This window comes from Neodiprion pinetum, chromosome 7, assembly GCF_021155775.2.
Source record: "Neodiprion pinetum isolate iyNeoPine1 chromosome 7, iyNeoPine1.2, whole genome shotgun sequence".
NCBI classification, from domain to species: Eukaryota; Metazoa; Arthropoda; class Insecta; order Hymenoptera; family Diprionidae; genus Neodiprion; species Neodiprion pinetum.
Genome location: NC_060238.1, coordinates 26,162,293 through 26,176,338, shown reverse-complemented (window position 1 = coordinate 26,176,338; position 14,046 = coordinate 26,162,293). Strand labels below are relative to the sequence as shown.

The 14,046-nt window shown below is 40.5% G+C and overlaps 2 protein-coding genes and 1 long non-coding RNA gene across 8 annotated transcripts; 1 reads left to right on the top strand and 2 right to left on the bottom strand.

Annotated features, from left to right (window-relative positions):
- Nucleotides 1–63: 63 nt before the first annotated feature.
- Nedd4 (E3 ubiquitin-protein ligase Nedd4) lies at nt 64–8,407 on the bottom strand. Of its 4 annotated transcripts, none has more exons than XM_046634432.2 (15): nt 8,231–8,407; nt 6,379–6,579; nt 6,116–6,276; nt 5,720–5,903; nt 5,409–5,527; nt 5,158–5,293; nt 4,779–4,928; nt 4,465–4,515; nt 4,051–4,372; nt 3,903–3,961; nt 3,718–3,783; nt 3,392–3,621; nt 3,208–3,329; nt 2,478–3,117; nt 64–2,384 (listed from the first exon to the last, which is right to left on the bottom strand). In XM_046634432.2, the coding sequence occupies exons 1-15, from the start codon at nt 8,405–8,407 to the stop codon at nt 2,282–2,284; spliced, it is 2,721 nt and encodes a 906-aa protein (XP_046490388.1). In that variant the 3' UTR covers nt 64–2,281. The 4 variants fall into 4 exon arrangements, with proteins under 4 accessions (XP_046490388.1, XP_046490389.1, XP_046490391.1 ...); XM_046634433.2 differs by lacking the exon at nt 8,231–8,407 and adding an exon at nt 6,954–7,375; XM_046634435.2 differs by lacking the exon at nt 8,231–8,407 and adding an exon at nt 6,679–6,942.
- On the top strand, nt 7,828–11,422 carry LOC124222936 (uncharacterized). Of its 2 annotated transcripts, none has more exons than XR_006884150.2 (3): nt 7,828–8,051; nt 8,186–11,194; nt 11,282–11,422. It is a non-coding gene; the product is annotated as an uncharacterized lncRNA (long non-coding RNA). The 2 variants fall into 2 exon arrangements; XR_011177657.1 differs by lacking the exon at nt 11,282–11,422 and having other exon boundaries at nt 8,186–9,282; nt 11,067–11,196.
- On the bottom strand, nt 9,976–14,018 carry Edc3 (enhancer of mRNA-decapping protein 3). Of its 2 annotated transcripts, XM_046634445.2 has the most exons (8): nt 13,960–14,017; nt 13,417–13,657; nt 13,189–13,267; nt 12,783–12,949; nt 12,447–12,697; nt 12,183–12,328; nt 11,817–12,077; nt 9,976–11,734 (listed from the first exon to the last, which is right to left on the bottom strand). In XM_046634445.2, the coding sequence occupies exons 4-8, from the start codon at nt 12,938–12,940 to the stop codon at nt 11,141–11,143; spliced, it is 1,410 nt and encodes a 469-aa protein (XP_046490401.1). In that variant the 5' UTR covers nt 12,941–12,949; nt 13,189–13,267; nt 13,417–13,657; nt 13,960–14,017; the 3' UTR covers nt 9,976–11,140. The 2 variants fall into 2 exon arrangements, with proteins under 2 accessions (XP_046490401.1, XP_046490402.1); XM_046634446.2 differs by lacking the exon at nt 13,189–13,267 and having other exon boundaries at nt 13,960–14,018.
- Between the last annotated feature and the right edge of the window lie 28 nt (nt 14,019–14,046).

Below are 14,046 nucleotides of genomic sequence, written 5' to 3'. Positions count from 1 at the left end.
TGTATCCTCTCGCGTTTAACAACATTGTGGATAATCATCGAGATACGTACCCATTGTACACCGTTCTTCTCTTCTCAGTAAAGTTTATTCAAGTATGCTTCATTCCTTCGTACAATATTATACAAGAACGATATTTATAGTATGTATATACATATACCATATGTATACATATATCTAAACTTAAAGTCGGTTATGGTATAGCAAGTTAATTATGCTCTAATTCGCGTGTTATCTATACTTAAAACGTCACCATATTATTTTAATAACAGTAAATAGTAACATAATAATTTACCTACATAATATTGTATTATGTATACATGTATAATCGATTAGTTATTTATATATATACATATATATACACACATATATATATATATATATATATATATTATTTTATTTATTTTTTTGCTTTTTCTTGCGTCTATAAGAAGGTGCTCTGTAAAAAAAAAAAAAAAAAAAAAAACTCTAGTCCTAACTAATCGTACAATAATAGTTATTATTATAATAATAATAATTTCAATTAGAAGTATGGGTATGTGTACCATACAACGCCGAACGCTCGTTTCATTGCATACATATACATATGTACAATAATTCGATGGTATTTTGATCGCCGTTTCTGTTTTTTCTCACGTGTCGCGAAAAGTGCGCCAATTCCAACTATTGCCATTCAGATGCAAAAGAGGGATAAAAATAAAAATAAAACGTTCAGAACGAATCAGCGTTCGTTGCACCGAATGAATAATATCGTACAGGTTTACGCGGTTGATATCTTTCACGGGTCTCGCCGTCGACGATTATAATTCATATATGACTTGATAAAGATTGTGTTCAGCAGAAATGCTTTTTTATTCTTTTTACCTTTTCCGTAGGCAGAAAATATAATTTTATATATCAAAGCTCACCCGAAATACTCAACGCGAGAACGAACACGCTCAACAGCCAATCTTAAGCGTCCGGGCTACATATTTTTTTTTTCGTTCAACCGTTGCTAATTTTCTCAGGGTTGACCATTGATTGATCGATTGATTGAATAATTATATTAAAGGCACTTGGACCTTTTTTCACAAATTCTTAAAAATAATATGTATACTCTGAAAATTGATAAACGTTTTCTTTTTTTTTTTACTCCCATGCAAGCGACAAGATCGACGCTCACATTCTGCGCATAATTTTCGTTGAACTCGTCGCGAATAGGACGGAAATATAATCACTGATCAGTAATATACAATAATACATACAGGTAGGGCTACGTTTTGTTGGTACATAGATTCGATTTTCATTTTTAATTTGTTATTACTTAGAAAAAATGAAAAAAGTAAATCTGAATTTTTAGACCCAAACGGGCTTTGTGTGTTATTCAAAGGAATCATTTTGATTTTCAGCTACGCGTACTTGAAAGGTTTTCCGTTTCTTTTTAACGTGTTTCACTACTATCACCATAGATTGACTGACAGCGGAACAGAAAAAAAAGGCCCACACGCCAGATATGAAACGTTCTATTGAAGTGTAATCTTTTTTTTATCAGAGCGTGGGCCAATTAATAAGAATCTTGCATATAGAATTAGAATCGCTATGGTATTCTCTCTGTCATTCTCTTCGTACAATAAAAATAAATGTATTGAATGCCGAATTCTCGACATCAATACGCCACAAAGGTATCGTCTATGTGGGTATAATGAGTAATGGAATATCTATACATATAATTCGGATTTCTAATAATGAAGATCCGTAATACAGCTACAGAAACAAGTGAACTCTGTGGAATGACGTAATTTCGTTACACTCAAAACGGAATTTTATTTTAGTTATAAAAACGCTATTCTCTTTGTCAGACGACTTTCGCCACAGCGATCAAGTACAAAGCAATTAGCAGTAGCAGGCTTTAAGTAGAATGTTACTATTGAAACTTAACGTTTTCAGCGATAAAAAGAAAAAGAAAAGAAAAGTATTCGAACTGTGCCCGATGACGTACGCGTGACGTTACTTTGTCTTTCAAGTTTGTCGAATTTCTACGCGGTAGGTTTCAACACGTTTGGTATGGTATTTGTACCAATCATGGCGTGACGGTGAAACCGGGTCACGGCTGAGGCATCGCATACAGTTAACAGTTATATAGCTTGGATATTAATTGGTATTATTATAATAACTAAACGTAGATACATACACACGTGCACTGCCTCTCATTCATTCCCACATACATTATAATATATACACGCACTATAGTACAGTCAATATCGGTGATGGAACCGCAGTTAAGCGCCGCAGGAGAACACCCGCGCTAATCGACTCCAGCAAATCCTTGCGAACCCTCGATCGCCTTCACCAACTTGTCCCTAAGCTGTTGATAACTCTCGTACGGTGGCAGATCTATCCGATTGAAGCTGTAGAAGAAAAAAAAAAAAAAAACGAATTAAAACATAACTGAAAAACAGATATAAATATTCGAGATAGTGGGCGTAAGCCGACCATCTTACCACGTGTGAGCTCTCGGGTAGTTTTCAGGGGTCCCCCATTTTTCTATGGTGAACAACTGGGGGCCATTACTGCCGTAAAGTTCCTTAAATCCATTCATAGGAACACGCGACGTTCCCGTGACAAACTGTAGAAGTCTGGCGCGCATTTCGTTGCTAAATGATAGAACCACCCGCCAAAACCACTGCACGGTTATATGATTAGCGTGATAATCGCCTTTGTAAAGCGTATTCTGTTTCCAGTCCTTAACGTCGATGTGCTGTATACCGCACATAAGGAGCTCCAGTTCGTGTTCGTCGAATATTTTAACGAGCGTCAACGGAACAAGTGCGTTGAATCCCTCGAGAAAGGAATTCATCTGTTCCTGGACTCGGGACACGAACCTCCATTGTATAACCGAACTTATGTACTCATCTTTGTTCTCGTCAGTCAACGGTATGTTTGCGCCGTTTGGTTTTAACTCTCGTTGAGACGTGTGACCAAAGCTTTCCTCGTCCACGCAAAAAGTAAGTTCCAACTCGCTTGGATCGTTCTCCTTTATCCAGAGCAAGGAATTATAGTATTCTGAGTCGACACTCTCCATGTCCTTAAGGTCGATAGTTTTGCTCAGCATCATCTTGTAAAAGGGTCGGATGAAGAAAGCTTGAAGGAAGTGTAAGTGTTAAAAAATTTCTGCTTTACCAAACTGGGAATGATTGAATGAGTAATTAAGTAGCGACCTGCCATAATTACCATCTAAAAGTTTTCCGTGATAAACAGCCATCCCCGCAACGCGTCCTATGAATTTAAAATAGTTAAGATGCTCCTCGTTGCAAACTCCGGAGAACGGATTAATTTGTAGAGTATAATTGTCCCTATAACGAGAGATCAACAAGTTAACAAAAGACAGATAATGCGTCAACTCGCGATAACTTACATGGCGGAATATTCGAAAAGACCATAGTAAGGGTTGAACATTTCTTTCGATAGTAGAAAGAACCATTCTCGGGCAAGTCCACCATAGTCCAGACCGACCTCGCCTTCGAATTCCACCCACAACTTAGTCTTCAGGATCTCTAATCTAATTACGGAGCTAATGATGCGGTAAGAGTCCTCAAGGATGTTCGTCCTCCTCACTTTGATCTCGAATTTATTAGGCACGTTGTTCTATGAACAAGCAAGTCCAAAGTTACATCGAGATTGTCCAAAACTAAAAACAATTCATCAATTTAGAATGAACCAAGTAATTTTTGATGCACTCACTGGTTTTCTCAGCTGTGACTTCAGGTACTCGTATTTACGCTTGTAGTCCCTGGAGTACGGAACTGCCTGTAATTCAGGTATAATGTTCGCGAGATTAGTTTCTATACTTGCCCGATTATTACAATCAAATCGGAATAAAACAGATAAGATAAGCTTCAGCGTCATAGAAATAAATGATAACTTACAGGTCCAGCTATCTGAGGATTAGACATTCGCGGATCCTCCCATTGAGTGGTTCTTGTATCTGAAACAAAGTAATTTACATCAGTGCACATAATTATCATCTTGCTCAAAGGTTATCCAGCTATCGGCAATTTGAGTAAAACGGCTCACTGTGATCAATGAAGAATATGCGACCATCCGTATGCACTCTTTCCTCCCATCCTTCGGGCAATGGTCCTAACTGGTCTAAATCACTCCTTGGTGTTGCTGACGGAGCATTGTGACTCGGCATAGGACTGGCGCGCCCCGTTCTTGGGTCTACCCACGTCGTAGCTCGTTCATTGTGATCTATAAAAAACATTCTACCATTTGGTGCCAATTGCATACTCCATCCAGAAGGCAACCCGTCGCCATTCGGTGTCTGAGAAGCAGCCGCTGCCGGTGGAGCTATAGCTGTGGCCGGGGAAGCCGCTGGCATTACTGGACCATCAATCTGGATAAAAAAAATTGACAGAGAGATACAGAATACCTATGTTAAATATATTGAAAATTGGGATATCCATATGTACGGAGAAACAAGTATACCTGTTCCGAGGATCGCCTGGAACCATTCGGGCTATCAGCAGCTTCCTCACTCTGGGAACAAAAATTGCAGAGCATGATGAAATACCACCATCGAGAAAAAAAAGGCTGGCGTTGCTCGCAGAAAAAACAACGGCATGTATGTTTAAATACACAGGGATGTGAGGCCACAATATACTGGCAATTTTTTTATTTAAAATTGCGATATATATTGATATTGTTAAGCATTAGAAGTGATTGAAAGAAGGCAGCTGATAATCGGATATTTGCACAAAGAAAGCAAATGTGTAATATGGTTCGAAGTGAACGATGAATACCTGATCATCAGATTCGCCCAGGTAGCCGTGCTGATCGACTGAACGACCGGAATCCGATGAAGCATCCCCAACCACCCTTTCCCCTTGTTCCCCACCTTCGTCATTCTTGTCTTCCGCATGCTCGTCCTCCTCTCGAGGGACATCACCATCCTTATACACACATGCACAATTTGCTACACACCGCATGCTGCGTTTATACAACCCCTCACCACAGTTTTATTTGAACTTTATTTTTATAATTTTAGAAGTACTAATGTTAATAACAAACCATTGTAAGGTAGGATGACAACGAGGTTGTTATACTGTATAGCAAGTTGCTAATTCTATCAGGCAAAATTATTGGCAAAAGAAAAAGGTGAGTTGCACTTTGTGTTCTCACCTGATGAAGGCCAGAGCTTCGGTTATGCCTATTTTCTGCATCATCAACACTGATGTGAAAGCGTCTCTGGAACTCGGTTGCTGCGGTATCTAGATTTCGTTGCTCCTGTGTTACACCACCCGTTGGTGCTTGATTTCTGGAAAATAACCATAATCGATTGTCTGTAAGAACGGCAGTTACAGAAGAAGTTTACGATGACATGTATGAGGGGTTTGTAAAGAGTTGATGAATTCATACAGAACTTCACTTACAGGACTGTCGGCCGTTCCCATTGCGTGAATCTAGCTATGTGATTGACATAGTACGTTCTCCCGTTCGCGTCCTGTCTTTCTTCCCATCCAGGCGGCAGAGGCCCATTGACCATTACTGTCTGTAAATCAAAATTAATGAAGTCTAAGAATATGAGCATTGAAATATCACAGTTATTTCTCATTGTTAAAGAATTTCCCGTGCCCAGGTCGATCTTATATTCGATCGCTGTTCTCAATTCAAAATTTTGTGTTCATTTACTTGTAGAGTAACTGAAAGACTGTACTTTGTAGAAAAAATTAGGTAAACCAACCGGAGCAGCTTGTTCTACAGGACTATCATTAGACGTTGAAACAGGCTGGTCCAACAGTTCCCAACCACCGGAGTCAGGCGCAGTTTCACCTTCGCCATTGCTGCTCTCCCCTGTTGAGTCCGAAATGTATGCGTGGTACACTTCCAGCGTACCTTTAACGCGCGACCGTTGACTGGAATGATTGCTAAGCCACGTCGTCGATCATTAATTATTTTTATCATCGCACAATTCTTGGTAAAAGATCAAGAAACAACATGGATAACATATTATAATATGTATCATACTCTGAAAACGGTGGTTCATGTGGATGTTGAATATAATTTGCATCTACCATTAGATAATATGATTGATGTGAGATAATCGTACCGAAACAAACATCTACAGCCAGCTACTCACCTACGTGGTCTAAGTATATATTGCTTGGCAGGAATGATGCGTCCTTCTTGTTCCTTGGGTAGATTGATTAAAGTCAGCTCAACCATTCCGAGAAAATCATCTCTGGTCAATCTGTTTTCGTCAAATACTTGGAGAATGAGTTTGTGCTCGGCTGGTTTGACCTTTGCAACAGCAAGATGCACAATTAATCGTCATTGCATTATCAATTTGACGTTAGATTATAATTTATCAGACACAACTGAAGGTGGTTACAGCAAACTCACCCTGAATATGAATTCTTCCTCCCAAACTGGGTTCAAGGTCTTTTTCTTAGTCTTGGTGAGCACTGAGTTGACGTTCCCATCTCCATTGATCTTGTTCAAATCAACTCGGACGTAAGGATCGCTCGCACCGAATATGTCCTTTTTGGCCAGTTGATGACCAGCTATAACCTTGAGCCTCAGCTTATTCGTTGCCTCCTCGTCCTAGGTACAGAAAGATAATAACAGGACGACCTTGCTGCGTTAGAATCGACTGAATTATCGGTAGATATTAGAGGAGGGTGACGCGACAAGGATACATACAATAATTGGAAGAGACCAGTGTAGAGAGAAACAGAGGGCGATAGAGAGAAAGAGAAAGAGAAAAGGGAAATATCACAAGTTCCCGGAAACCACCGACCCACTCTCTGGAGCGTAACGTTTGACGCGATTGAGCCGACAGGGATATTTTCCGACGATATTTCGTGCGACGGCAGGTAGACCCTGAAAGCCCTGGACACCTCGGATTTCGAAGATCGTGAAAGAACCCAACCTAGACCACTTGTCAGGGGAACTGTCAAATATCGTGTAGGACTCACCCCGTCGACGCCGGTCGTCGGATTGTATCCGTAAACATGTTCCTCTGCCATTAACAACACGTGGAATAAAAACGTTCGCGAATCGCCAGAAAAACGATCGTTTTCTATTTATTACGAATTACTATAATTTATTATCTGCCATCAAGAAGTCTGTTCTCGTATTACCCCCACTTTCTAAGTTGCCGTTCAGACGGCCGTTTCAAGTGCTGCCAACTTCGGATAATCAAAGTAACACGGAAGCTTTGTTCCGTCATGATCCGCCTTTCTGATCCCCCGCGAAACTTACGAATGGTCGTGCACACGGTACTTCGATGATTCCCATTGCCGCTCAATTCTCATTCATCAATTTTCATATTATCGACAATCTGGCGTATACCAGAAATTTTCCCATTTCTTTTTAACGCACTTTCATATCATGCGCAACAGATTTTGGCCCGTCTACAGTGCGCAGCAGGTACACGTACACTCAAATACGTACACTTGCGCCTTCGGTGACCGTGATTACCATCCGTGAGTGTCGCTGCACGTGTGTTTGTACGTACAATACAACATTCGAGGTCATCCGCGGGAATTACCTTTAATCTTATCAAAACGCAGAAGAAGCACCGTAAACTAATAACATCGACTAATATTTTCCCCTAGTGTCTGTGTACCTCAAGTTAGAAAATATAAGTATGGGTGTCAAAAATGGTTTGAAAAAAAAAAAAAAAATGCAGTCGCATAATTTTTCTAAAACGTTTAGTAAAAAAAAGTTTGATATTCCCTTAACGCCGCACCCAGTCTCAATTGTAGTGATATCAATGAAATCACGTGATTTACGGTAAAGTTGGTTGGTCGAGCGAATTGGTATACGACAAATCGAATGGTATAACCAACCGGAACAGCTATATGTGTACATAATACATACATATACATCCAATAAATTCAGTTACTTTTATTATTTCATACGAAGCGAGACACGGGTTGCGGTTTTAAATGTCGAAGATCACAGTACAATGTGCGATTCGTATCATTTACGTACGAACAAGCGAATCGCCAGTGAAAAACACCATTGACTCATAGAATTCTCACTTTGCGTATACTTATAATCTGGCTCACGTAGGTATATAGTATTTAAATATGTATGTATACATATACAGAGGCATGTTGTCCCACCACGCATACAAATGTAATACAATGTAGGTTATATATGATGCTACGGAGCTTCCTTATTGGGACACGTATCCTTACAGGACGTAGCGACAAGGGAGGGAAGAAGAAAAAGAGAGTTTCCTCACCGTGGTTGTGGGCTGGACGGAAAGGGAGAGCCTTCCAGCTCGGGATGCGAGAGTTTCCTGCGCGCTCGCCGAGGATCGACGTCGTCCTACCCATGTGCTGGTCCATGTGTTTGCTCGTCTTCTAGGAGGCGGTGGTTCGATCCCGGCGTAGATCGGGTACGTCAAGGTAGCCGGCATCTTCGAGAAGGTATCCGCAAACCGAATCGCAACGCGTCGAAGGACAGAAATGATCTATGGATCGACTAGGTGCCCAGGCTGGTGGCTGCAGCTTTTCCGTTCATAACTCGACTTAAACTTTGTATGCAATTGGTGTTCGGTTTCCTCTATTTTCTTTCTTCTCTCGAAGTATTAGACACGCTCCTGCAACGTATTTTATTATTATACGTACACCGTACGTTGTACGTGCCGAATAGAGATGCATAGAGGCGAGAATTACGGGCGTTATACGTTGCGTTGGGAGGATCGGGGTCCCGGATCACAGCGGTGGTGGCTGTAGCCGATTAAAGTTAATTAGCGCGCACAATTACGTATATCGAACAACAAAATTTGACGATTTTTACATATTTTTACATTATAGGTGTATACAAATACTTTTCTTCCCGCACCTTCGTTAAGAGCCACTCGTCGGCGTTACTTTTAGACTAGTTTCTTTATTCGTTTTGACACACACCACACACAAGCAGCAACTGTGAGAAATGGCTATATATATGCATACAGACAACGCGTTCTGCCAATATTAGCCAAGCCCGCCCCGCAAAATAAAGAAGCAAAAGCAAGTGGTGCTGTTTATCAAAACGATCAAGCGATCACCTTGTTGATCGTTATCAGCTAGCACACGCGGTTTAATCGCGATGTTACATAGAGAAAATTAACGAGAAAGAAATTACTCGTTCTTTGTTCGTTTAGCCGTACCCCACACGATCTCAACTTAATCAGCGCATTATTCTTCGCACACACACAACACCTACGCAATGCGCACGCGATATACTTGTTCCTCCTTGAGTTTAAGTTTCAAACTAATTCGCCAGGGCAACGAGGTGCAAAAATTTAAGGCAAGTATTCCGATCCGTAACGTTAAACGTGAAATTAAATGAATTGTCGCGGAAAACGTAATTCCCGAAAGTACCAAAACTTTCGAAGATAGATAAGAATGAGACAGCATCAGAGCTGCTTTAAATCAACGTCTGATAACACCGTCGTGCGCGACTCATGGACGACAGAGTCAAGAGATATGCACAGATATTACACGGGCGCGTATTGCGAGTAATGATAAGTGTATACAACATACATGATACGTTATATGCGCGTGAGCGTAAGCGTTAATACACTCCGCGTCGAGACGGTATTGAGGATTTTCTTAACACAGAAGTATTATGATAATTAATGACAAATTCACGAATTTTTTTTTCTTCCTTTTTTTCCCCCTTGTTCTCTCTTTGTTTTCCACGTACACGCGCGACTACGTATCGTACCGTGCTTTCCAGGTCACGCCTGACTGCGACAAGACGCGAATCGACCTAGGCCCAAGTTGAGAAAATTATGAACTACGTAATTGATATATGCAGTAATTTATTCTATAGTAGTTTCATTTACGCATTCACGCTGCGTCGCGGGCCGCCGACTTCCTGCGCGTAAACGAAAATGCCGATTATTATTGGCCGGCTGCAACCGCGGAACGTTATTATGCATATGACAGTAAATTGATACAGCGAAACTGTAAGGTGTTAATAGATTATAAGATACAATTACTGCTGCATTCTTGATCTTCTATTGTACAATTTTACATCATGTATATATGTTAATAATAAGAATAGTCATCGTCGTAATAATATGGCTATACAATAGTACACAATCATCAACTTATGGTAGACCGTTGACAGAATCATCAACACTCGGTACTTACCCAGCACCTCTCTCTCGATATACAACTATGTATAAAATATAAATAAATTAATTAATATGATAATTACAATTTAAGCAAGTTTCAATCCATATATATATATATATATATATGAACTGGACGTGATTCAAGTTTATAATTTTTTTAAATAGGAGCACGGAACGAATAACAATTTGCACATTTCTTGACGCTGCAAGGCGTGAGCCAAACAATATATAAATTTCATTTTGCAACGTACAGGTTTTTTCCACCCTGTTATTAGTTTCTAACAACTTCGACAAACTAATCAGCAATGGTCGCTGAAACTATAACAGCTGTGGCCCACGATTAGATGCTATCAAAATTAAAAAAAAAAAAAAAAAAAAAAATACAAACAAGCTAATAGTTATGGATACTAGCTAACGGTATACAGTAGAACCCCGATTAACTGGGATTGGTTTAACCGGGGAGCGAATTAACCGTGACCCTCTGGAGCGCCACCGAGCTTCGCGTGAGTAACCGGGTATTAGCGGTTGTCTTGGAAAGGGATTGGACTTGTGAAAATACTCGTAGTTCACAGACTGCATCACATGCTCGGCAGTCACTACTGAATCGATCGAAAATTACTAATAATTCGGATTAACCGTGATTTCACTTATTCGTGGATTCTTCGGTCTTGAGCAGCCCAATTAATCGAGGTTCCACTGTACTCGTAATTACAAAAGTCACGTGAGACAAATTCGCTCCTAAAAAAGAGCGTATGACAAAATTAAGAAACGGACAGTAGTCCAATGTCGATTTAATTAACACACCGCGTAAATAACAAACACGCGTACGGAACACGCGACAATCGCGGGCGTTGATATTTAGATACATATTAAACTAGTTTGATGATAAAAACTGGATAATTAATTATTTTGTTCGAGTAATTAATAATCCGTGGGTCGTTGATTTCAGTTCGCATAATGGGAGATTTGTAGAAGCCGATTCTAAGGTACCTTCACGGAAGTGATGAACGTCATAGGAATCTGCTAGGAGCTGTTGGAATGAAGTGGAATAACGAATTTCGGTCCGAACGGTGATCTGTAAGTGATACCAACGTCCGAAAATACTTTAGCAGGTAGGGCCAAATTGCAAAGATACAATCTTCCGTTATCCGCGCTATGGGACAGGGGCAATCCACCAAGGAGACTGAATTTTGTCATAATTCCTGGAGTCCCAGCTGACGGGGGTTCAATTGCAAGAACTGGTGCTCTATTGCTGTTCGCCCATGTTGCAACGGGAGCAACTGTCCTTGGCGAGCCTTCCTCGCCAAGAGCGAGGAGTATGAGATCAGCTACTGCGGGAAGATTCTTGTACCGAGTTTCAACCCTGTTTCCCGATAGCTTGTACAACGACAATTCCTGCAGCAGGAAGACGTCTTCCGAATTTTCAACGTACACGACAGTCTTCACCCCGTGACTTGACAATTGGCGAGCGCAATTGACACCCGCAGCTCCTGACCTGTGGGGTCCACACAGGGCGACTACCGTTGGCCATTGGTGCGCATTGTTCGGGTTTAGTCTATGCCCACCACCCAATAGCTGTAGAATTATTTCCGCTCCTGCACGACCCAGTAACTCGACCTAAAAATTTTGCAGAGAACAATAAAGAACGGAATAGTTTGGATGAAAGTGGTTTTTAGGCCTATCAAGTTTCTCTACTTACCCTGCGATCCCAGCTAATACCTAGTCTATCAGCAGCACCGATTAATTGACGATGGAGATCGACCGTTATGCTAGGAATTACTAATCCATCGTCAGTTACATATTCCCGGATACCAGCAGACGGCACTGCAATTTGTCTGAATGCTGTAGGTTCGGATTCTATTACGTTTTCATCGTGACGATATTTTGGTACACTTCCTCTGGTGTTTTCAGACTGACGAACGATGTCTGGCTTCAAGGAATTTATTTCTTGCCACACAGCCTGTAATAGTTTTATTTAACTAATTAATTGTTGTATAGCGCTGTAAGTGGTGTGGGAAAAGGTATGAAAAGTACAGACATCAGATTTATGAAATGCCATAATTACCTCCTTATTGAACAGTGCTAAATTTTTCTCAAAATCAAAGTCCTGCTCCATCGACTGATCTATGGGTGTTCCAAAGGCTTGTTCATCTTTCTCCTGCCATCTTTGTCGTTGCGAACTCCTTTTCTGGTTTTTTGTGCTTATCTCGCCTGGAAATAACAGTTCGGAATTGTAATTTTACTTAAACATATCCCACAATCTTTTACACTACGATATATCAACTGACAAACGTTAAAATTTTACTACCGAAAGTGCAGGAAATCCTACCTAGATATATTTTTCCATTAGCAGCAGGCTCTGGGTGTGACTGCATAGAATCAAGCGGTTTCCGCGCATTAGATTGCTGTTGAATATCGGAATTAGGAAGTACCAAAGGTGGAATGCATTCAGAAACGGATCTACCAGCTCGTTTTGCAATGGGTCGCCTCACCGTGACTTTGCTCGAAGTCTGAACTTCATCACGGCAATCCTCAGCTTCCTCTGTTGAGATTATTTCTATATGAAGTATGTCCTTGGCACTATAAGGGAATAAAATTAGAATTAAATAATGTAAAAGATATTGTCGTTAACACCTAATCATCACCGATATGATCTAAAACTTACGACAGAACAACTTGCGGAGAGGGGTAAGGTACCCCGTTTCGAAAAGCCTTTGTCAAAGTGACGGTTTGGCCGTTAAGGTCGACAATTTGGCCTTGGTAAGTGCCAAGTGACTCGTCGCACTTGACCGACACGGTACACCCTAGGAATTGCGTGGACATTGTATTGTTCTGAAATTGAAAAGGAAGATGAAGAGTGTTGCAGCAGTGTCTGTACGGGAAGTCAAGTAAATATCAGGTATGAAACTGTTTCAAAATGATTCAATGCTTGAAATACATTGAAAATACCATAACGGGTTTCGCAACCCCCTATGAGGAGCAAAAAACGAACTTTAGCAGACTTTGTATTCAACTGTAACCCGGTAAATGCTAATATAATATGTACGACCATCTATGCAGGGTGGATATACCTATTGATATATTATGCTTCGGACTAGAAATAGACGTTTTCGGCTTCCAAGTGCTGGAATACCCAGCCACCCTTTCGACCTGGAGAAGAAAACAATGGTTCTCTGCTTTTCTAGCGACAGGATATCCACCAATACGTAAGCAAAGTCTAGCCGCGCCGAGCTGATGTGATGTAGAGGTAGGTTAGAGCACGTTTATTACATTACCATTTATCCTCTCTTTGCATTTACCTTACGACTGAACTGCTCTACTGCACATCTTACGCGGTCCAGAGGACGCCACTCGACGGCTCGGCGCGTCGTATTTCATCGCACGGGGCACGATGCACGCCCTCCTTGCACATTCGTTGAATAGGATAGTTCGGATGAACGACATTGTCTCGCGTATCGCATACCGGGATGGGCGATCTTAGTAGAAAATAAACACCGGCATCGTGTTTGAATTCTTTATCATCGAACTAGCGATGTTCTTCTGAAAACATCGAAACATGGATTGTTAACACGTCGATGGTGAAAACAAGCGCGAATATTTTAAATGATTCTAGCTACAATGGTAAAAAGGAAAATGAACGCGAAAATTTTTAACTTTCATTATAGTTAAAAATAAGTATTAAGTATGAGAATTCAATATAAATTAAATTAAGTATGCAAAAGTAAAATAATTAAATATACAGATTAATAGTGAAACATTTGGTAGAGAACACAGACTTATTATAAAACTTAGTAATGTGTGTTCCGTGTTTATAAATAAGTTACCGAGAATTGTTTGCTCACAAATTTAATTTATTCCCGACTTGACGACGTCGACAATTCAGTATTTTCCATCGACTATCGATGTATCGACGTTAAAAAACACCGATC

What these genes read in the sequence shown, in the direction of transcription:
- Nedd4 (XM_046634432.2), bottom strand. Translation starts at nt 8,407, where the DNA reads ATGCCGGCTACCTTGACGTACCCGATCTACGCCGGGATCGAACCACCG. An exon ending in CCGTCCAGCCCACAACCACG is followed by an intron (nt 6,580 to 8,230) that starts GTGAGGAAACTC and finishes TTCTGTACCTAG; the next exon opens with GACGAGGAGGCAACGAATAA. An exon ending in ATCCTCAGATAGCTGGACCT is followed by an intron (nt 3,784 to 3,902) that starts GTAAGTTATCAT and finishes CCTGAATTACAG; the next exon opens with GCAGTTCCGTACTCCAGGGA.
- Edc3 (XM_046634446.2), bottom strand. Translation starts at nt 12,940, where the DNA reads ATGTCCACGCAATTCCTAGGGTGTACCGTGTCGGTCAAGTGCGACGAG. An exon ending in TAATGGAAAAATATATCTAG is followed by an intron (nt 12,329 to 12,446) that starts GTAGGATTTCCT and finishes TGTTATTTCCAG; the next exon opens with GCGAGATAAGCACAAAAAAC. An exon ending in TAGCACTGTTCAATAAGGAG is followed by an intron (nt 12,078 to 12,182) that starts GTAATTATGGCA and finishes AAACTATTACAG; the next exon opens with GCTGTGTGGCAAGAAATAAA.